Source organism: Typopeltis vanoorti, chromosome 21 (assembly GCF_054136105.1).
Source record: "Typopeltis vanoorti isolate ZY-2024b chromosome 21, IOZ_Tvanoo_1.0, whole genome shotgun sequence".
Taxonomy (NCBI): Eukaryota; Metazoa; Arthropoda; class Arachnida; order Uropygi; family Thelyphonidae; genus Typopeltis; species Typopeltis vanoorti.
This window is the reverse complement of record NC_143569.1, coordinates 69,828,238-69,852,136: the sequence shown is the minus strand read 5'-3', so window position 1 is coordinate 69,852,136 and position 23,899 is coordinate 69,828,238. Positions and strand designations below refer to the sequence as shown.

Genomic DNA, 23,899 nt, shown 5'->3' with positions numbered 1-23,899 from the left:
GCAACGTGTAATAGAAGGAACAAGAGGTTCAAGAGTTTTGGATTTGGTCATAGCATCAGAAGAGCTGATAATAACTGAGATGACATCTCTCCCACCAGTTGGAGAGAGTGACCATGTGATTTTGACTTGGAAGATGAATAGACATGCAGGAGTATCAAAGAGATAGGAACGTATGTGGAATTATAAGGCATGTGATTATAATAGTCTTAGATATCAACTTGGGGAAGTTTTGTGGAGGGAGGAATTGGAAGGCCGGGATATCATTAGTGCTTGGGAAATTCTGAAGGAATATTTGTTAGCAGCAATAGTAAGCTCTATTCCACAAGTGAAGAAGAGGACACAGTTTGGAGTAAAATGGATGACAAACAATATTAAACAGGAACTGCATGCGAAACAGAGGCTATGGAAGAGATATAAGGAGACAGGTGAAGAGCAGATGCATGAAGAATATAAGACACAGGCCAGGAGAGTGACTAGTATGGTAAGGAAGGCAAAACTGGAATATGAAAAGAGATTGGCCCTAAGATTCAAAGAAAATCCTAGGGAATTTTTTAGCTATATGGGCAGTAGGAAGAGAAATGATTGTGGAAGAATGACATTGTGGGATAAAAATGGGAATAAAGTGACTGATGCAGAGGACATAGTGGAATTGTTCAATGAACACTTTATTCAAGTATTTCATCTTGGAGGAGTAAATTTTAATACTAGAAGGATAGGGCAGGTTCGAGATTTAGAGGTGCAGCAGGAGAATGTATTCCAAATACTGAGTACTCTGGATGTCAATAAAGCTGTGGGACTGGAATGTATTTCACCACGAGTTTTGAGAGAATGTGCTAAAGAACTGACAGCTCTTTTGACCTGGCTTTTCAATAAGAGTCTGGCTATGGGAAAGGTGCCCAGGGAATGGAAGGAAGGTAAGATAGTGCTTACGCATCGTTGCATAAGGGCAGAAGCAGACTGCAAGTGTCTAATTGTAGGCCAGTTTGTGTGTCATCAGTAGTTAAGATCTTAGAGAAATTAGTGAGGGACCGTATACAGCATTGGGCAGATGAGGGTAATGTTATCTGTGAGACTCAACGTGGATTTGTGAAGGGGCACTCTTGTTTTAGTAATATGCTAGCCTTTTATTATAGTTACAAGAGCAGTAAATGAGGGAAAGGCATATACAGCCATTTTCTTGGATTTAGCGAAGGCATTTTACAGGGTGCCACATGACAAACTGATATTTAAGTTGCAGCTCATGGGTTTGGATGTCAGGTTGGTCAACTGGATTCAGGATTGGCTGTCCGATAGGTATCAGAGAGTCGTGTATGGTGGGGAAGTTTCAAGGAGGCAGAGGGTTACAAGTGGGATCCCACAGGGCTCAGTACTGGGACTATATTGTTTAACTTTTATATCAATGACATTGTCAGTGGATTGCAGGGGAATATTCAGTTGTTTGCAGATGATGTGAAGCTGGGAAGGTTCTCATCATCTGGTTATTAGTAACAGTGCAGATGTGGTAGCCTTGCAAGAGGATTTGAGTAAGCTAGACAGATGGGCAAATGAATGGGGGTTTAATGCAGCAAAATGTAAAGTCTTTAGGTTTGGGATACATCGATGGGATGCTGCATACTCTATTGGAGGAGCTATACCGGAGGAAGTAGGGGAGACAAGAGATCTGGAGTTGGTTGATAGAAACCTGAAATTTAGGGGACATATTGTGGGGACATAAGGTCTTGAGGTTTGGGATACATCAATGGGATGTTGCATTCTCTACTGGAGAGTAGGGGAGACAAGAGATCTGGGGTCTCTTGTCTCCCCTACTTCCTCAATATGTCTCAATTGATGATTGATAGAAACCTGAAATTTAGGGGACATATTGCAAAGGTAGTGAAGGTAACACAGAGGATTGCTGCAATAATGAGAAGGAAGCTGACTTGCAGAGATAAAAAAAGTTATCATTCCATTGTATAAGACCCTGATCAGACTACACTTAGACTATTGTTCTCAGATTTGGTCACCTGGATTTGAAGGGAATAAATGAACTGTGGAAAGAGTACAAAGGCAGATAACAAAGATGGTTTCAGGACTGTACAATGTTAGTTATGAGAATCGCCTGAGGGAAAGTGGACTTGCATAGTTTGGTAAATAGAAGCAGGAGAGGTGATATGATTGAGACTTTTAAACTGTTGAGAGGTAGTTACAGGGTTGGCCCTGGGTAGTTCTTTCCCTTGGTTGAACAGCAGGAAGGAGTAATAACAAGGGGCCATCCCTGGAAGTTACGAAAGGAAACTGTGTGCAATAGGGTGAGGAGTAGTTTCTTTGCATGGAGGGTGGTTGAACCATGGAATGCATTGCCTAATAGAGTGTGAGAGCAAGAACGGTCAATGAGTTTAAGGAGTGGTATGATAGACTTCGTGTTTCCTAGGAAAGACCTCCCGCAATGAATCTTTTGACCCCATGGAGGCGTTAATAATAATTAAGTTTTTTCTAAAAGTTCTGTATCTATTTTAATAGTTTTGGTCTTTTTATTGATGATATTTAGGCCAAATTTGTAATAGCTGTTATTTAGTTTAGTTAGAAAATCCTGGAGACTTGCACTGGATATGTTTAGAAGCACACCATCATCTGCATAATGCAATGAGCTAAGTTTGATATCTCTGATTTTGATATCAGGTTTAGTGACACTTCCTTTCATAATGTGATCCATATAGATGGTGAATAAGAGTGGAGAAAGTGTGCACCATTGGTCTTATTTTACATCAAACCATCTTTCTGTATTTCTTTCATTCTAACTGCTGTCCTACAACCTAAATATAGACTGTATATTGCTCTGTGCAATGTTCCATTTGCCTCATATAACTGTAGTGTCTTGAAAAGCTCAGAAAAGCTGAAAGCTTTTCTCATTCATAAAATCATTTAATTTTGACTGAATGTGGTTCTTTCCCTTAGAATTCCCAGTCAAACTAAAATAAAGAAATGTGGTATGTGTGGAGGGAGGTTGTTACTTCTGAAACAACCAATGCATGTAGATTGCAAATGTTGTTTTTTGGCACTGTGTACTGAGAATGTTTGACAGGGTGGGAAGGGAAGTATCTTCATCTCTATGTGCCTCTGTATATGTTGTTCAAGCAATTTAACCAATTTGGAATATAACTGTTTCTTACCCTGCTTCAAGTTCTCTGAGGATTCCATTCCAGTTTGATAAAATAAATAGAGATCATGTGAAACACTTCCTCTGTAAATGCCTTTAAGGTGAATCTTTCAGTAGATTATGTTGTCATCAGACAGAAGAGGAAGACAAAGAAAGATTGGATGGGAAATATTAAGGACTGGACCTTTTTGTCCTCCGAAGAATGTAAAAAAGAAACAAAACCGTACATGGTGGAAACTCATGGGAGATGACATCTGACAAGATAAGTTGTCATCAGTTGTTTCTTACATTTTTAAGGGCCCCACCCCTCAGAATTTCAGCACAATTGAGTGAAATGCTGCAGAGACTTCTGTAAGGTTGTATTTTTTAAACTAATTTCATTCAGTTATTGCTTGATTGTTTTACTTATTTCATATAAAAACTAAATGATAGCTCATAAAAAAGAACATCTAATGTATAAAAAATTGAGCTAAGTAGCGAGAAAGGAGGAGGCTGCAGTTGTTTAGAAGAGTTGCCTGATTTTATTGTTTTAATTGTTAAGAATGTTTCTTCTGGAGTTCAAAGCAGCAATAGAAATGCTAATAAAAATATCAACAGAGTGCTTTTTTATTCATTCCTTCACTCACTTTTTTTTTTATTCATTATATGTTTTATGAGATTCAATATATACAAATGAAAACATTGTTAGTTCATATTAATGGCAAGATCTAATTTTCACTAGAATGATACCAAGCATTTAAATCTGTGTTAGGAAATGATTTTTTTTTATTTTATTTTATTTATTTTTTTTTTGTATTATTATTATTGGAAAAATTTCAGATTTGTAGCACTGGAACAAATCCAAAGTCAGAATTACCATTTTGGGTGCAAATTTTAGTGCTAGATGTTATGACAGTTCAACATAATTACTATTTCGTATGTAATTTCCACAACTTTCTTCCACACTGGTCTATTATTTGTCAGTTTCTGAGTTGATCTACTTTTATAACTCTTTTAAATAACGAAACCTGTGGTGAGATCATAATTAAAAGAAACATGCATATTAACCACAGTGAAAATTATTTAATTGTAAATATTTCATCCTAAGTATCTTAGGACATCATCAGTACAGTAGTTTTAAACAATAATAGGAATAACATACAGTTAGGGCGCATGATTACAATAAAATCTCATTTAACGTGCTACAGAAGTAAAAAAAAAAAAAAAAAAAAAAATTATTTAACACAATTTTGTATGACAATTTCCCATACTTTAGGAATAGTAATTATGATAATTATTATAATTATGATCTACTTTTATATTTCAGCTTTCTATGGCCTCCTAACTGCATTTAATTCACTTGTATCTCATTCTTCCTTTGAAACTTTTTTTTAGTTATTCATCTCCCATTTTGTTTAAGTGACCATAGCATCTTGGATTAGTTTTTCTTTATATGTACTTGATTATTTCTTTGGCCTTTTCTCCAATTTTTCCCAAAATATTTCTCTGCTTGTAAAAAAAAAAAAAAAAATAATAATAATAATAATAATAATTCTGTACTACTTCACTACTACAATCTTCTGTGGAATTATCTCACAAATAAATCTCATTATTCAGTTTTATGTTGTGAAATTTGCCCACATCACCTTATTGAACACTGACTCCCATTCAGTAAGTTTTTCTTTTGAATGTTATAGATAGCTTCTTCCTTTTCCAGATTCTTAGTGCAGGATAAAATCATTTATTATTTAGAAAGGATTTATCTTGCTGAGGGGTTGTTTAAGGCAGCGCTTCCCAAACTGGGGGCCGTGAAATAATAAAAACAAATTTAAAATGATTTAAGGCTAAGTAGATATTTTTTTATCTTAAAAGAAACGTATTTAATTTTTATTATTTTTTGTTTTTTTTTATATTTTAATGGAAAAAGTCACACATTGGTGTTGGTTCACAAATTTTGCTTCCTGTGTATTTTGGTGCTTAACGAATCTTAGTTAATATATGTTTATTCATATAAGTTTCATTTCAAAGGTATTGATAAGCACAAAAAAGCTTTCAAATGCAAAATCACGTGCTCATTTAAAACTGCCAAGTTTTTTGCTGTTTAAATTAATGTTTCATTGCTTGTGTACACAGGTGCGGGTGAGGCGACCTTTGTGAAACAGCATTTTCATCGTTATTGGTAATTAAAAATAAACATAGGTCCTGCTTATCAGTGGAAGCATTGGAAAGAAATCTAAGAATTGCAGTTTCAAATATTTCACCTGATATTGACTTTTTGTTTAGCAGTATTGAAACACATCCATTACATTAAATTGTTATTAAACTTCTTTTATTTTTTTAATTCTTGCTTTGTTTATTACTAATTGTTTTAAGTTTCATGCTTGTACTGCAAATGTACAATAACAATATATGATATTTGCATTTGATTTTGTAATATTCAGCGTGTATGTTTTGTATTGAATATAATTACTACAATAAATATTATAATAATATATGTCTATACTATTACGATTTTTTTTCGATGGGGGCCATGAAATATTTTAATTTTTCCAAAGGGGCCTTTACATTCATAAGTTTGGGAAGCACTGGTTTAATAGTTATAGCTTATTAAGGAATGCAGAGAACCAACCAGGTCTTTGTCCTAATGTCCAGTCATCATAATCTTGTGGTGTATCCCATTAGTTGGTATCTACATAGATGCCAAACGAAGAGAGTAATTTGAAGTTTAGCCATTCAAGTTGTATTATCTTAAACCAAAAGTCAATGATCGTATTATATGATGAAATGCTATAACGCTAGGGATATCGCCCTATTAATCAAGGTCACTTTGAGTCTCTATAGCTCAATCATTATAGATGAAGCCCTTTGGTTGAAAAGACCGAGGTTCGATTCCTGTCTATGACACGAGGAATCTTTATCTGGTCTCTTTTGACTAAATGTGAATTAGCTAGTTTCATAGAGTGGTAGAGGCTTTTTCACCCAGAAACTTTGGTTTTCCATCCCTCAGAAGAGGCAAACTGGCTCCATGAACCCACGTATTTACAGTCATAAAATAAATATATATATATATATACACTCTCTCTCTCTCTCTCACACACACACACACACACCCCTAATCCCTTATTAGGAGGGCTCAACCCACCCACTCCCAAAAGGAACAGGGAGAAGGAGGGGGGCATATGAATAAATAAATCAAGATCACTTATGTTTTTGTCAGGGTACTGAGGTGAACAGTGTGAAAAGTCAGCTTCAAGAACAAACTCAACTCAACTTCAGCAGAATTCAGAGTAAACATCATCAGCATAAGAATTGTCAATGGAAAAGAAGTGGAACTGGCAGAATAATTAAAGAAATACTATGTTAATGTAATTGATGTTACCAAAACAAAGAAGACAAAAACTAGTGAAATCTAAGTCACAACTACAAGATGTTATAATCAAGTAAAGGATGGAATAACTACAGTGTTCAACATTAAATACAAAGCCTGTCAAGTACAGTGGATGATATAAACAAACATTAAAATGAAGAATTGGAAAATTAGACATTTTGTGCCTGTAGTTTTGCAGAAGGTTCTGTGGGACCACAGACATAAATAAATCTCACAAATAAGAAAAATCAGTGCTTGTTGGTGATGTGACAGTAGATTAGGAAATGAATACCACATACACAAAAATGTTTGGGGAAAGTTAGGAGGAAAGAGGAAAGCTAATAATAATGGTAGGTATCTGCTGGATTTCATTTTGGAGGATATGGACTAGTCATTGCTAATATCATATTTCACCATAAAGATGTACACAAATTCACATAGAGGAAAGACACAAGAAATAAAAATGTGAGTGGGTTATTGTTGATAGCAGTATCTTCACACTGGTATTTTGGGATAGGTCAGACAAGAATATACACCGCTTGGAAAGAAGTCAGTGGACACCATATTGTGAGGAAAAATTAAGGTGAAACAAACAGCCAAGGCTGTTTGTTTCACCTTAATAAGATGTAGGACCTACTTTCACTGTGATCACTGCAGCAATCCTACAGGGCTTACTTTCCACAAGCACATGATAGCGATCGATGGGAATTTTGAACCATTCTTCCTGTAGGCATGTAATGAGGCCCTGGACTGTTGTAGGACAGACATCCCTTTGCCTCACCCGATGGTCCATTTCATCCCACAGATATTCAACAGGATTAAGATCAGAGCTCTGTGGAGGCCAGTCAAGTGTGGTGACATTTATGTCAGCCTTATAACATGGTGCATTGTCTTTGCTGAAAGAGACAATAGTCAGTTCCATAGAAATGCAACAAAGTAGGAAACATTCCATTGTCCAGAATGTTCAGATACCGTTCAGAGTTCTATCTATGTTTGTGACACCACAGAGGGCCAAGGCTAAATCAGGAAAAACAGGACCATATCATCACATTGCCACCTCAGAATTTCATAGTTGGAGTTGCACACTCTGGTAAGAGATGTTCACTGAGCATCTGTCACACCAATCCACCTGCTTGGTATAGGGTGTAGTGTGATTCGTCACTCCATAACATAGCTTTCCAAGCTTCCACGTCCTACTGTACATGTTGATTCAGGTAATGTGGGGCTTGCATATTGCAGTCCTACCATGGAAACCCATGTTGTGAACCTTGATTCTGAATGTTTTTCTGCAGATTTGCATTCCAGTCAATGCTCAGAGCTCTGCATTCAATGTGTCAGCTAATGAATGGCAGTTTTTATATATTATTCTTCATAGCACACCCTACAGTTACATTTGGTGAGTGTGATGGGTCATTCACTGCAGGTAGCACTTGCAGTTGAATAGTATTTATTTACCACTTAGACAGAATTTTGCAAATGTCTATAAGTGGCAGATAAATTTAATCACCCAATGGGATCCTATCCTTTTGCTTATTAGAGGCCTGAAGTGACTTGTGAAAGTTTCATTAAGTTTAGCCACTGTATTAATGACTATAGGTTTATGACTTCTGTGGGTAAGACTCGCATAAAATAATATGAACAAAATAAGAATTTTAAAAAAATTGCATTTTGTACCAACATTCTTCTGATACACCTCCTTTCCCTCGCCTTGCCACATGCATATGGATGGCATGCCCCTTACCCCCCCCCCCCACACACACACACATAAACAGTGATTTTTAATTGAAATCTGGTTCCATTATGAAAAGGTTGTAATTCACACAAAAAGTGATTTATTTATTTCACATCCAAACACAAGTGGTACAGTAGTAAGTAATTAGTACAACATTATTTACAACAAATTAGGATACATTATAAATTGAGAATAGCTTAAATTTAATAGGTAAATTATACAGGGAATAAGTAAATATGAAAGAAAAAGAAACTATGCATAAGTTGTATACAATAAATATCTTGCACAATCAGCTGCTCTTTCTGTGCAGAATATAAGGTCCTCTTTTCTGCAATTGCAGAAAAGAGGACCTTATATCCAGTGAGGTAGCCCCATTTGATGAAGTTTTGTTTGCGGCATCCTGTTGTTCATAGTCTGTTGAGGCTTTTCCAAGTGGGCACCACATAGAAGATATTCTGTTGTTGGAATATCAGTATTATTCTTAGGGCAGTGGTGGCAAACCTTTTTATGTGCACTTGCCAAAAATTTACAAATTGAGTTGCTGACATGCTGGTCAGTTTTTAATAGGGGAAAAATTAATAGACAATAATCTAAAAAAAATCAGCTAACGCCTTTTTTGTTCCTGTATAGGAAGTATGCAAAGCCGTTTTAGCCCTATCTGACTTTTGGAGACTGAGTGGGCAGTTCTCCACTAGTAGCCAATCAGAGATAGCTGACCCAAGCCTATCACTAATTAATCGGTACACAGTGAAGAAGGTGGCTAACAAGTGCCGCCATCTCATGGTCCCTAACCTAATACAATATTTATAATGTCTGAAAATAGTGTGGGTTCGACGGCCAATTTTCTTGAGTTGACAGGGCAAAAAACCCGAGTTTTCCGGGAGAAAAAATCCGCTTGCTCGTGCCAGAGATTGACTAACTCAGGAACCGGTTCCTAAATATTTATAAAATATTATAAATATATTTATAATATTTTATAAATAATTATAATTTTACAAATAATATTTTATTTATGATATTTATTTATATATAAATTTATAATATTATTCAGTGTGAAATTGATTATTGTATCATTAAATTGATTTTAATGATTTTGGTTTGAAAAAAAAAACGGTAGTGAGAAAAATATTTTTGTGTTGTAACTCACCATCAAAGTTAGCTGAGCAGGGGAAGCAGCAGAAGGATGTCAACTTGTCGTCAAAACTCTTACCATATTTACTCAAAAATAACTCGCCCTTGCTTATGACTGGCACCCCCTGATTTACTTTAGAAAAAAGACATTAAAAAGTGTTGTATATGCTTCGCACACGAAAATTGTTTAAACATGTTTACGTTGAGGTGATAGTAACTAGTAACCCTGCGTTTAACAACATACCCTCCCCAACAGCCATTATACTGCAGATGCAAGAAAAACAGAGGCTTTTGCAGTCTGTGTAATATATTTCTCAACAAATAGTGCAATTAGGGACAGCTGGAATAAAAATAGTGCCAACTAATGAATCACATGTCCCCTCTCACAGAAACTATGCTGTATAGACTCAAGCAAAACCATACGTTGCACTGGAAACACAGTATCTAACTAAAAACTATTGTCCAATTTTTTAGTTACACGAAATAAGTGTTTATTTTATTGCATTTGAAATTCTCGATGTATGACAGATCACAAAGGCTAACTTCAAATAAAATTCTACCACGAATTGAAAATATGCCATATAATGCATGTGTTGTGCTCCCTAGCTCAAAAGCAAACAAGCAGAAATAAAGTTAAACTTTGTGTGAGTTGAGGCTGCCGGTAATAAGAGGTTCCATCAGAACAATAAACGACACCCCGTCGTGAATGTGTTAAAACTAAGAAAGATATAGTGAATGTTGTTATGACAGTTTCAGATTTATGGAATTCGGTTGAAGAGAATTAGCATTTCTACTCAACAATTATAAGTTGCCTTTGTCTTTTGGTCGCGCAATCTTTTGTTAATACCACACCAATCATAATGCACATCTTCATAGCTGCTCTCTGGTGTAAAACAACATTTAACTTGTATTGTAACAATTATAAATTATTCAACTTTTTTTTTTTTAACGTATAAAATAATATCACCTGTAAATCGTTAACGTGCCAGCAGAATTCTCCAACGTGGCACCTCTGGCACGTGTGCCATAGGTTCGGCATCTATGTCTTAAAAGGGTATAGTGCAAACCATTGTTGAAGTCTTGTCTCTGGAGGGATTTTAGTACCAGTTCACACTGGTATCACAAAATGACACATTGCTAATGTGATACCAGTGGAATACATATGATTCTATTCGTATCCTATTGTGTATCCCACTTTTTTATGACATACATGACCTGTCAAATTGAATCTTTAATTAGATCAATTTATTTCTTTACAGAGCACTTTGGATAGGAAAAAGAAAAATTTTTCCTTTTCAAGGAAGTTTCCTTTCATGAAAAGCAAAGAAAATAGTGGTGAGGATGGAAGCGATTTTGAACGTAAGTTTAAATGATTGATATAGTTAATTTCACTGTTTTCTAAAAATGTTATCATTTAATACTTTCACTACTAGATACAAATACAGACTGTCCTTGCTTTGCATATGTATGTAACTGTAAAAATGACCCTGCAAGCTGAAACCATGCAAAGTGATCTTAATAATCAATGTGAAAAATTATGATTGTTCTGTGACCTTTAAAAATTTTTGTCAAAACAATAAAAACTCTCTTACTGTCAGTTATAAATGTATAGGGAAATGAAAAAATAGTAAAAGTAATATTTATTTAGTACAGTGTAATTTGAAACATTGAGCATTAGTATTCTGTTTCTTCATAAAAAAAAAACTTATCACCAGTAGTCAGTATTGCTTGCCTTCTTCTCATCATATATGTTACAATTGGGAGCAAGCATCTTTTCTATGCCTTGGTGAATTATCATACTCCTTTCTAAGTTTAGATCAGTTTCCAACATTTTATCCTTTGTGTTGTTTTTATATGAAATGATATTTCAATATCATTTCATATGAAATATCATTTCATGTGCATATACTAAAGCACTGATCATGATGCTGATCTGTTATTTTGTGAACTGAAGAGCTAGAAGTATTTTGTGCTTTATGCAATTACTCTCAGTTAATATATCATGGTAACTGAAATTTGAAGTATCGTTGGAGGAATGGTGTTATTTAACTAAACTGTGGTAACTGAAATTTGTGCATCTCAGAACTGTGCAATGTGATGACTGCCTGTATTACATTTCATTGCTATAGTTTATTTTTGATAATGAAATATTCACATGATCCCATTGGTATCACATTTTGTGACATACAAGCTTTTGCCTCGAACTAAAAATAAATAACTGGATGGCAAGCACACTTACTGTACCCTTCACCTTTAGATTACTCAAAATAACATCAACCTTTAAAAATATTTTTGAGTGACTCAAATAGAAGATAGTTCTATTAAAGCCTTATAAGTGTAGTGTCAAGACCCTGTCATGAAATAACATTGCACAGTCTTGACCATTCATTTTAGTTTTAGGTATAGACTTCACCTACTTAAATCTGCCTCTGGTGCAAAAGTCTCAGGATCCTGCAACTTAATATCCAGTCGAGTAATGACACTGGCTTTTTGAATGGTTTTTCTGTTGACATACATATCTATGCCTTTCAAGATTACTGAAGTTACAGAGATTGAATTGCTTCTAATTTCCCTACTAGTTATCTGACAGTAAAAATCTAGTTTTTACATTTCTTATTTAGCTTGAATCTGGCCTCTCTTCACAAATTATATTTTTTCAACAATTTCTTAGCACCTGCTTAAGTAGTGACCTTCACAGTATAGTTAGAAGGATGACATGTTACCCTTCAATTGGAGAGAGATAAGTTCAAATCCTGTCTAGAATATAAGGATCTTTAAGGTCTTTTCAGCTAAAAGCAAATCAGTTGGTCCCATATGAAGGTGGTAGCCTAAAAGCTTGGGTGGATTTCATTCTCGTAAATAGTCAAACTCATCAGAAAATGTGATTAAAGATATAAAATAATGGCTTGTAACCTTAGTTGGTTCAGCTGTATTAAAGAGCAAATATAAATCAGTCCTGTTATGCGCAGTAATGAAATCCTGTTCTGAATTATACAACATGATTGTTGTAATATATGCAACAGTTGCTACTTTATCTATACCATATCAGCTCATTTAATAATGCACCAAGTCTTTACTTGTTATATATATACATACATACATACATACATACACAATATATATATATATATATATATTTTCAAAATTCATTTTTACTCGGTTGGAATATTATAAAAAAGTTTAATGACTATTACCGAGAGAAAAGATGACAAGATATATTTAAAAAAGATACTACTAGTTTACTAGTTTCGTTACATGAACATCCTCAGGTATCACAATCAAAGAAGTATATAAAAAATTACAGAGACTTAAAATTGTACTAACAGAACAAGTATAAAAAACAGTAGCGTGTTTGAAAAAAATGCAAGTATGAGTTCCTAACAAACGAATACTACGCGCTGTCGCGAGTGCGCCAGTACTGAACAGAAGCAACGTGTGCGTCAGAGAGATTGTAACTCAGGCTGTTGTTGATATGAGAGGAATCTAGAGAAATTTCTCTAGATTCAACAATCTTTCTTTCGAGTTCATCGTAGCACACATGGATGTTGGCAGTTTGAGTCCAGTTTACAATGTGCTGGCAGCCTTCGTTTGAGTTAGCTGAAAAGAGAACGTGGCTAGAGAGAGCACTAGCTCTAGTCCTGTTATAGGAGATATCTCTACGGTGTTCATCCAAACGTAGAAGGATGGATTTAGCAGTCTGTCCAAAGTATGGCTTTCCGCAATCACACAAAATCTTGTATACTCCTGGAAACTGAGTAGGAAGATGTTTCTGTTTATGTTTGCTAAGTAATGAACGAAGTTTTGGAAGCGTAGTGAAGCATGTTTTGAAGTTGAATTTCTTGAGAATCTTGGCCAGTTTTGGTGAAAGAGAGCTGATGTAAGGCAAGGAGATGAAGGCTCTTGGGGAAGAGGGATCTTCAGAAGTAGTTGAGTGCCTGGGGGAAAGAAATTTGTCAATTTTCTTTGGAGAGAAACCATTGTTAATAAACGTTTTTTTAAGAAAACGGAGTTCATTTTCAATTTCTGTTTCTTCTGTAAGTAATGATTTGGCTCGGTGGGCTAAAGTGGAAATAATACCACATTTTTGTGGGGGATAATGATGGGAGGAAGCATGAAGGTATCTGTCAGTATGAGTAGGCTTTCTAAAAATTGAGATTTTAATGCTCTCAGCACATCTGGTAAGTTTGAGGTCTAAAAAGGGAAGGCAGTCATCTGATTCCAGTTCTAAGGTGAAAGAGATTTTTTCATGGCACTTGTTTAGGTGGTCTAAAAATAAATAGAGGTTTATATTTTGATATTGTTTCTCTCTTTACAAATGTTCCTGCTCAAGAAGTCCTCGATCTTCTCAAGAACAAATTATCAAAAAAAACCCTTTGCTCTTCTCTCCCATTGCATAAAGTCAGGATACTTCAAATATGATAACAAGATCTACTTACAAAACTCAGGTCTGGCTATGGGCAGCCCACTCTCTCCGATTCTTGCGGATATATTTCTCAACGATTTTGAAGAAAAAGCTATTAACTCCTTTCACTTTAAACCAAAAGTCTGGTACCGCTATATTGATGATATTTTCCTCATCTGGGAAGACGGTGTCAATAACCTCTATTTATTTTTAGACCACCTAAACAAGTGCCATGAAAAAATCTCTTTCACCTTAGAACTGGAATCAGATGACTGCCTTCCCTTTTTAGACCTCATACTGACAGATACCTTCATGCTTCCTCCCATCATTATCCCCCACAAAAATGTGGTATTATTTCCACTTTAGCCCACCAAGCCAAATCATTACTTACAGAAAAAACAGAAATTGAAAATGAACTCCGTTTTCTTAAAAAAACGTTTATTAACAATGGTTTCTCTCCAAAGAAAATTGACAAATTTCTTTCCCCCAGGCACTCAACTACTTCTGAAGATCCCTCTTCCCCAAGAGCCTTCATCTCCTTGCCTTACATCAGCTCTCTTTCACCAAAACTGGCCAAGATTCTCAAGAAATTCAACTTCAAAACGTGCTTCACTACGCTTCCAAAACTTCGTTCATTACTTAGCAAACATAAACAGAAACATCTTCCTACTCAGTTTCCAGGAGTATACAAGATTTTGTATGATTATGGAAAGCCATACTATGGACAGACTGTTAAATCCATCCTTCTACGTTTGAATGAACACCGTAGAGATATCTCCTATAACAGGACTAGAGCTAGCGCTCTCTCTAGCCACGTTCTCTTTTCAGCTAACTCAGACGAAGGCCGCCAGCATATTGTAAACTTGACTCAAACTGCCAACATCCATGTGTGCTACAATGAACTCGAAAGAAAGATTGTTGAATCTAGAGAAATTTCTCTAGATTCCTCTCATATCAACAACAGCCTGAGTTACAATCTCTCTGACGCACACGTTGCTTCTGTTCAGTACTGGCGCACTCGCGACAGCGCGTAGTATTCGTTTGTTAGGAACTCATACTTGCATTTTTTTCAAACACGCTACTGTTTTTTATACTTGTTCTGTTAGTACAATTTTAAGTCTCTGTAATTTTTTATATACTTCTTTGATTGTGATACCTGAGGATGTTCATGTAACGAAACTAGTAAACTAGTAGTATCTTTTTTAAATATATCTTGTTATCTTTTCTCTCGGTAATAGTCATTAAACCTTTTATATATATATACTGTGTGTGTGTGTGTGTGTGTATATATATATATATATACTGTATATGTGTGTATATTATGACTTCCTGATGAAAGGTTGTAAGCCTACAATACATTAGCACTGTCTGTCAGTGGGCTAAGTATTTATTTTTTTAATTTTTCATCATCATCATGCATATCAAGATTTAGGCCTAGCTTGGCCTGTTCCGTTTAAGAGGACGTCCTGGTTTTCTTTTTCCTAATGGCTTGTACTTTAAGGCTTGTTTTGGTAATCTTTCTGTTTTAATTCTTTCATAATATCTTCGTTTCTTTTGTGATCAAATAGGGTATACTTTGCAGTTTTTCTCATAAACTTCATTTCTGCTGTTGTCAATCTTTGTTTGTCTTTTTTTGTTTTATTGTCCAGATTTCGCTTCCATACATTAAGACTGGTGGGGCTAATGTATTGTATACTTTTAGTCTGGTTTGTTTTTGAACTAGGTTTGGTTTAAATATAGAGTTAATTATACCTGTTATTTTTAAATATTTTGCAATTTTTAAGTTTATATCTTTTTCATTTTCATATGTGATCATATATCCTAGGTAGTTAAATGAATTTACCTGTTCTAAGATCTTGTTATCTATTACTATTTTAGTTCTTGCTGGATCTTGTCCTTTAAAGGCCGTAGTTTTTGATTTTTCTGTTGATATTATCATACCATAATCTTTGGATATCTCATTTAGATCTAAAATAGCTTTCTGTAGTTTATCTTCAGAATTTGTAATTATTATTTGGTCGTCGACAAAGAGGAGAGTGTTTAAGTTTACTGTAGAAGAAAGTTTAATTCCTTGATGTAAATTTTTATTCCATTTCATTATTATTTCATTTAAGTAGATATTAAAAAGAGTTGCTGAGAGGGGACATCCCTGTCGGACCCCTTGGTTTATCTCTCTCGTATATGATAGCTCATAATTTAATCTTATTTGTATTTGATTATTTTCATCTATACTTGTGATAGCTTTTAGGATATTATTTGGTATTTGTCTTTCTTTTAACATGTTAAATAATATGTTTCTTTTAACTTTGTCAAATGTTTTTTCAAAGTCAATAAATGCAGTATGTCTTTCTAAATTGTATTCTCTTTTTTCTCTATTATTAATTTTAGGCAAAAGTCCTGGTCTATACATGCTTGTCCTTTTCTAAATCCATTCTGTACTTCTAAAATAAAGTTTTCAGAATAGTTCATTAGTTTGCTATTTAAGATTCTGCTATATATTTTGTAACAGGAATTTAGTACACTGATACCTCTATAGTTTTTAGGGTCATCTCTATTACCTTTTTTAAAGATAGGAATCACAATTGCTTTTTTTCCATTTTATTGGGGGGGGATACCAATTGAATAAATTTTATTTAAAAATAATAAGAGTCTTTCTTTGAATCTAGTTCCTGCATATTTATATAGTTCTGAACCTAGTTTATCTTCTCCAGATGATTTTCTGTTTCTTGTTTCTTTCAAACTGATTTCTAATTCTTCTTTAGTTATTTCCTTTTCATTTTCTTTAATTGTTTGCCAATTGTCTTTTTTAAAATATTTGTCTGTCCACAATTCTGTGTAGTAATTTAGAAATTCTTCTAATTTCAATTCAGTGTTTAATTTTATGTTTTCTTTGGTATCTGCATTTAAGTGTTTCAAAATTTTATATACATTGGGTCTTATTTTATATAAATAATGTTCTAAATTAGAAACAAATTTGTTCCATGATTCTCTGTCTTCTTCTGACTTCTCTTTTAGCTATGGCTCTTATTCTTTTATATTCTATTTCATCTTCTAATCTTTTACTGCTTAACCATTTGTGATAGGCTTCTTTTTCTTTTTGATTATTTCTTTCCTAAGCTTTCATTTGCTGCTGCAGTTAGTATCATTTTCCACATAGCCTTTAAAGGAATGCGGAGAACCGACCAGGGCTTCTGACCTAATGTCCAATCCTCACCTTCTCGTGGTGCACCCTGTTGGGTATCTACCTGGATACTGAACGAAAGAGGATGGGCTGGCAATTTGGAATTTAGCCGACCAAATTGTATTCTTATTGGCTTAAACCAAAATACAAAATGATGGTACAACATGACAAAATTTCATGCCGGCTGGGGCGTCGCCTGGTTAAACAAGGTCCCCGTTGTTTTCGCCAGGGAACCAGGTCCAACAGCGAAAAGTCAGCTACTGGAACAAATCTGAAAATAAACCCCAACTCAACATCACTAGAGTTAAAGATCGGTACTATCAACGTAAGAAACCTGAATGGCAAAGAAATGGAGCTGGCTGAGGAATTAGATAAGTACCAGATCAACATAATAGGGGTGACTGAAACAAAAAAGACCAAAACTGGTGAGATCTTTCTGAGCAATAAATACAAAACGTTATATTCAGGCAATGACAATCAAGGAAAAGGAGTAGCCATAGTACTCAACACAAAATACGAGGCTAATCTTCTTGAATGGCAGTCAGTCTCGAGTAGAGTAATGTGGGCAAATATGAGAATGGGGAACTGGCAATGAGACTTATTTGTGCCTATGGTCCCACAGAAGGTTCTACTAAGGTAGAAGTGGAGGAATTTTTTGAGGCTTTAGAAAAAGCAACTGACACAAAGAAAAATGAAAAGTTGGTCATTGTTGGAGATCTAAATAGCAAGGTATTAAATGATTGTGAGACATACAAAAATATTTTGGGAAAATTTGGAGAAAAGAGCAAAGCTAATAATAATGGCAAATATCTGTTGGATTTCTGCTCAGGACATGGACTGGTTATTACTAACACCATGTTCCAACATAAAAATGTGCACAAATTCACATGGAGAGAAGAGGCTAGGAATAAGAAAAGTCTCATTGACTATGTTATTGTTGATAGTGATGTTTTCTCCCTGGTGCAGGACACCAGAGTGTACAGAGGATTTGAAATTGGAAGTGATCACTATTTAGTCTTGAGCAGGATAAAATTAAATTTCATATTGAAAAGAATAACATGTAAGAAAGTTTTAAAGCGAATAAAAGTTGAGCAGCTCTCAGATGTGAACTGTAGACTAAAATACACAAAGATTATTGAAGAAAAAATGAAAGAGTTTGAGAACAGGAATCAAACCTTGGAGATTCAGTGGCAAACTCTGAAGAAAACATTGATTGATTCTTCCAGAGAGGCATGTGGTGAGGTTGTCTGTAAGGATAAAAAAATAAGAACTCCCTGGTGGACACAGGAAGTTAAAGAGGCAGTGAAGGAAAAGAAGAAAGCATACCAAACGTTCCTGTCAAATAAGTCAACTTGTGCTCTTAGAGAATATAGAGACAAATGCAAGAATGCTAAACACTGTGTAAAATTAGCTAAATAAAAGTCATGGGAGGACTTTGGAAGAATATAGAAAATAAATATCAAGAAGGTGGCAAAATATTCTGGAGGTTGTTGAAGAAGCTTAAGAATGGAGGAAAGAGTGCCGTAAAAGGAATTAGAGATGATAAAGGTGACATGAAAACGGGAGAAAAAGATATCCTTGAAGTATGGAGTAATTACTTTGAAAAACTGCTAATTGAAACAAGCAGTGATGATAGCACAGTGGTAAAAAACACTGACCAGGCATGCAGTCAGGAATACATATCCATACTTGAAGTAGAAAATGCCGTCAAAGGCTTGAAATGTGGAAAGGCAGCAGGAGTAGATGATATTCGACCAGAAATGCTGAAGTATGGTGGTATAAGAGTCTTACAGTGGCTGCACTGCATAGTTCAGAAAGCCTGGACAGAGGGACGAATTCCTGATCATTGGAGTAGAGCTCTCATAGTACCCATATATAAAAAGGGAAATAAAACTGAATGTGAGAATTACAGAGGTATTTCCCTACTGAGTGTTCCTGGCAAGATCTATGCAAGTATACTTGAGAAACGGTTGAGAAGAATTGTGGAAGAAAAGCTTGGTGAAGAACAAGCTGGATTCAGGCCAAATAGAGGCTGTCAGGATCAGATCTTCACTTTACGACAAATAGTCGAGAAAGCATGGGAATATAACAAAGATCTGTATTTAAGTTTTGTCGATTTGTAAAAGGCATATGACAAGGTGCCAAGAGAGAAGCTATTCAATACGCTGCAATTATATGGTGTCAATGGGGCATTATATTAAGCAATACTTAGTCTTTATTTGAGTTGTAAGTTAGCAGTTAGAATTGAAGGAAGTACAGGAAGATGGTTTAATGTTAAATCTGGTGTGAGACAAGGATGTACATTATCCCCTCTGTTATTCATTATCTATATGGATCACATCATGAAGGAAAGTGGTATTAAACATGATATCAAAATTGGAGATGTTAATGTCAGCTCTTTGCTTTATGCGGATGATGTTATACTTCTAAATAAATCCGCTACAAGTCTGCAAGATTCTCTGACTAAATTGAATAGCTGTTGTAATAGATATGGTATGAAGGTCAGCAATAAAAAGACAAAGACAATGAAAATAGGCAGAATCATTGAAAATGTCAGCTGTGTTGTGAATGGAGAACCTGTGGAACAAGTAAAACATTTCTGCTATTTAGGCACGATTTTTACTGAAGATGGTAAATTAAATATAGAAATAGACAGCAGAATCAGCAAAGCTGGTATGGGGGGAAGTCAATTGAATAAATTCATATGGAATAAGAGAGAAATTAGTCGGAACACTAAATTAGCTGTATACAAGACAGTGTTCAAACCAGTTTTAACTTATGGATCTGAGAGCTGGGTCAGAAGTAAAACACTTGACGAAAGACTAGAGACCACAGATATGAGAGTCCTGAGAAAGATTATAGGCATGAACAGATGGCATCAATGGCAATATCATATTAAAAACGAGGAAATTAGGAAAGAACTTGACATTGTCAGCATCCAGGAATGCATTAGCAGAGCTAATCTCAGGTGGTATGGTCACTTAAACAGAATGGACGAGGAAAGATTAGCAAAACATGTGTTCTCTGCCAGGTTGGCAGCAAAACGACCCTGAGGAAGACCAAGATATAGGTGGATTGATATGGTACAAAGTGCTTTAGACGATAGAAATATAAGATCTGATAATGTTGGAGTCTTGACAAGTAACAGACTGATTTGGAGGAAAATTGTAGATAGGAAATTAATAATGATGTAATTTTTTTCATGTAGTACTATCATATCCTGTACACCCCTTGAGGGTACATGGCAGGAATTTGATGATGATGATGACATTTGTGTCATTCAATACTCTAGTTTTATAAACAAATGTTTCAATTTTTCTTTCTGTTCTTGTTACTTGTAGCCATTTAGGTGGTAATCTTAATTTTATTTTAACAAGAAAGTGGTCACTGCTTATTTCATATCCTCTGTGAACTCTAACATCTAATGAAAATTTCGATGTCTTTTCATTTAGCATAAAGTAATCTAATATTGATTTCCATCCTCTTGCTGCCCAAGTATATTTATGTATGTCTTTATGTTTATAGAAGGAATTCATTATTTTTAGGTTATTATAAACTACAAAGTCAAACAATTTTTTACCATTCCTGTTTAGAGTATGTTCTCCATGTATTCCTATATTATTATTAATTTTCATGTTTCCAATTCTTTCATTTAAGTCTCCTGCTAAAATTACGTAATCATTTTTATTTATTTTATTATATATGTTTTGTAGCTGATTATAAAAATCAATATTATCTTGTTCTCTTCCCTCTTCTGGGGCATATAAACCAATTATTGTTAAATAGCCTCTATCTATTTTTATTCTAGCTTCTATTATTCTTTCATTCCATAATTTATAATGTTTTAACTGTTTTGAAAAGAAGTTATGAATCCAAATCATGACTCCTGCTTGTGCTCTTTGGTCTCTGTCAACTCCACTGTATATCACATTAAAATTTTCAGTTCTCATGGTTCCTTTTATTTTCTTTTTTGTTTCAGTGATTACTGCTATTTTAAAATTTCTTTCATTTAATAATTGGTCTAATTCTATTTCTTTATATGCTATTCCTCTTACATTCCAGTTTGCTATGTGTATTATATTTTGTCGTTTCCAATTTTGTTTTACCTTTTCCATTCCAGGGTCGATTCCTATAGATTCAATTCCGATTATCTTTTTCTGTCAGCTTACTAGTAGAATTATGTTCTCCATGTCAGGGGACCAGCCTGACGATGGAATAGTTCATTGTTAGGATTGCTACCTTAAGGCTTCTGAACTAGTCTTCTTCCAAATTTAAGCCCATAGGAGGAATAGGATATATTGAAGGGGAAAGAGTAGATTATAGAGGAATTATAGTAAGATTTATAGAGAGGGCATGAATCAAGTGATGAATCTCTTAAAAGTCAGTCAGCATGTCATGTTTCCTGAGGGGGGGGGGGGATTTCAATCACTGACATCTTTTCCATTGACTTGATGTTTTTCACTGCTTATGACACTTTCTCTGGGAAAACATGGGAAATAAATTTCTCACTACTGAGCCTTCTAGCATGCCAACCTAGTTATTATGCAAAATATTGTCTCTGTTCTTCAACTTGCGAGCTGAGGACTCAAATCCTAATTAGCATAAATGATTGTCAATAGATTGCGGCTTTGAATCCTACTGGGAGATGCTTTTAATCACCTGATGTGAAACTATCACCTTGCTAATTGGTTGACTTGAAAATATACTATGTTTGGTCTTGAGCAGAACTGCTGAATTCCTGAGCCTACCTATACAGTACTAAATGTATGATAGGTTTACAACCTTTCATAGATGGGATTCAGAGAGAGAGAGAGTGATTTTCATTGCTTAGTGCAAAACCATCACTACCCTGTTTATTTGGAAGCCTTGTGTAGACTGTGTGTGGTTGAGGGGGAGTAACTTTTTGGTCTTAAGTGCGGAGCTTCTGATTAATCTAACGCTTATCTCATCACATCTTCTGGAACTAATGTACTTATTATGTATTAGCATCATGGATGATACTAATGTGTAATCAGTTTACAACCCTTAAACCTATAGCACATTAGTGCCATATATGGGCAAGCAATTAAGAAAAAAGAACCCTGTGCATAAGTTTTTTTTTTTTTTTTTTTTTTTAACCAGAAGTTGTTGTTGTCCTTAGAGATAATTGGTACGAGGTAGATAGAGCGATAAAATGAGAATGTGTTTCAGTTGGCTTGAAGCTGGACAGATGTTGACAGCAGCTGTTTCTGTGTTTAGAGACTTAAAGGAAAGTGATGGAGTAGCAGAAGAGTAGCATCCATAGAAGAGGCATAAGCAGAATGTCTGACTGGAGTGATGCTGTGAGAGGTTGTCATTTAACTGGATTGTCCTCTTCTGGATAGAATTAAACATTTTAGAATGATTTTAGTGCACAGCTAATGTGAGAATGTATTCTTAGTTAAGGCAGATTTACAATTTGTATAGTAGGAGAAGAAAATTATACTTTGTTTTTTGGAAATGGAGGAGACTGTAGGTATGATTGCTTATGCAAAAAAAAAAAAAAAAGATTAGGGATACATCCATTTACAAAATGAGATTTTCAAAGAGGTATGGTCTTTCTTGCATGAAATAAAAATTTACTGTTTTGATAGTTTGAAGTAAACATGGTTGTCCTCGTGTATCTTTGCGCACTGACAGAGTTTGTCAAACTCCTGTCTTAAGGAATGGTGTTATCTTAAGCAGAATTACTAATCAGATTTACAGTTAATGAGAGAAGATAATTTATGAATAAGAGAAAGAAATGGGAAGAAGTGGTTCTGGGTGCACTCCAACATTTGTGATAAAATCAAAAGAGAGTAAGCCATATTATGGTGCATAATGAATGACCACAGAGGAAATTGGCAATCTAATGATAAGTATGGTCAGTAGAGCATAAGATTGCAAAGCATGTCTTTGTGCCAGACCTGATGAGATCCCCCTGGATATGGAGAGTATCCATGAGTTTCTCCAGACCTTGCCATGACTTGTCCATAGGTGAACAAAATGTTGGCAAACATATATGCTGTGAACTAGTAAAATCCATATTGATACAGATTCATTCATTTATTATTATGTTCGTGTGGCTCCCACCCATGAAAGATTTTTGTAAACCCATAGTATATTCATTCATATCATGGGTGGGCCTTCAAATGACTGTGGACAACATTCTCCATTATTTTCAAAAGAAGTGAAATGAATGTAACGGAATGATAGCACGATGGCTTAATTTATCCTTCTACTTTGAGGATGTATTGAATCTAAACTGTTTTTCATTCTGTAAATTGGGTACTGCATTGAGTATGAAAAGTGGTAAATATGATAAAAATGGGTATTAATTCTGGAGTTCAAGTTTTAACCACAAATAAATAATATAATGAGAGGTTCACCAAATATAAAGCTATTTGGTGAACCTTTCTGCTTCATGATCAAAATGGACAGTTATAAAATAAAAGGCTACAAAAAAAAAAAACATGTGCTGGAAACCAATGAGTTCTTGCTGTAGTAAACATCATCATTATTGTGAACTAAATTACTATAACAAATTAACAAAAAAAAAAAAAGTTCCATAGTGTCAACTATTTTAAATGAAATTCAGTCAGATCATCCACTATAAAAACTATTCCTTTAGTTCTTATAAGAAAATCCTTCCCTGTATTCTTATAGGGAAGAAAGGGAAGCTTTGTCTCCTTCCTAATGAGTCAATTATTGGTAAAAATGTGGCGCAGTGAAAGAGACATAGGTTGATGAGAGCTCTTCTTTACGAAAAAGCTTTCATTTAATAGCTGCCACTCAGTTTTGATCCAAAATTAGCACTTGTATGTATGGTCTTCCTTGCTTTTCTCTTTCACTTAAGAAAGTAGCATTATTTTCATTAAAAAAAAAAAAAAAACTCATTTTAGGTAGTTACAATAACTATCTAAAATAGTTTTTTTATGGAAATAATGTTACCTTGCTTTCCTTTATCATTATTT

General features: G+C 34.7%; 1 protein-coding gene across 8 annotated transcripts in view; it reads left to right on the top strand.

Moving 5' to 3' along the window:
- LOC150094955 (MAGUK scaffold protein DLG1-like) overlaps nt 1-23,899 on the top strand; it is a 377,157-nt gene that overhangs the window by 297,589 nt on the left and 55,669 nt on the right. For all 8 annotated transcript variants that reach the window (XM_090411306.1, XM_090411313.1, XM_090411309.1 and 5 more), the window contains exon 15: nt 10,605-10,704. In XM_090411306.1, coding sequence (XP_090267432.1) covers nt 10,605-10,704 — 100 coding nt within the window. The remainder of the gene's footprint in view (nt 1-10,604; nt 10,705-23,899) is intronic.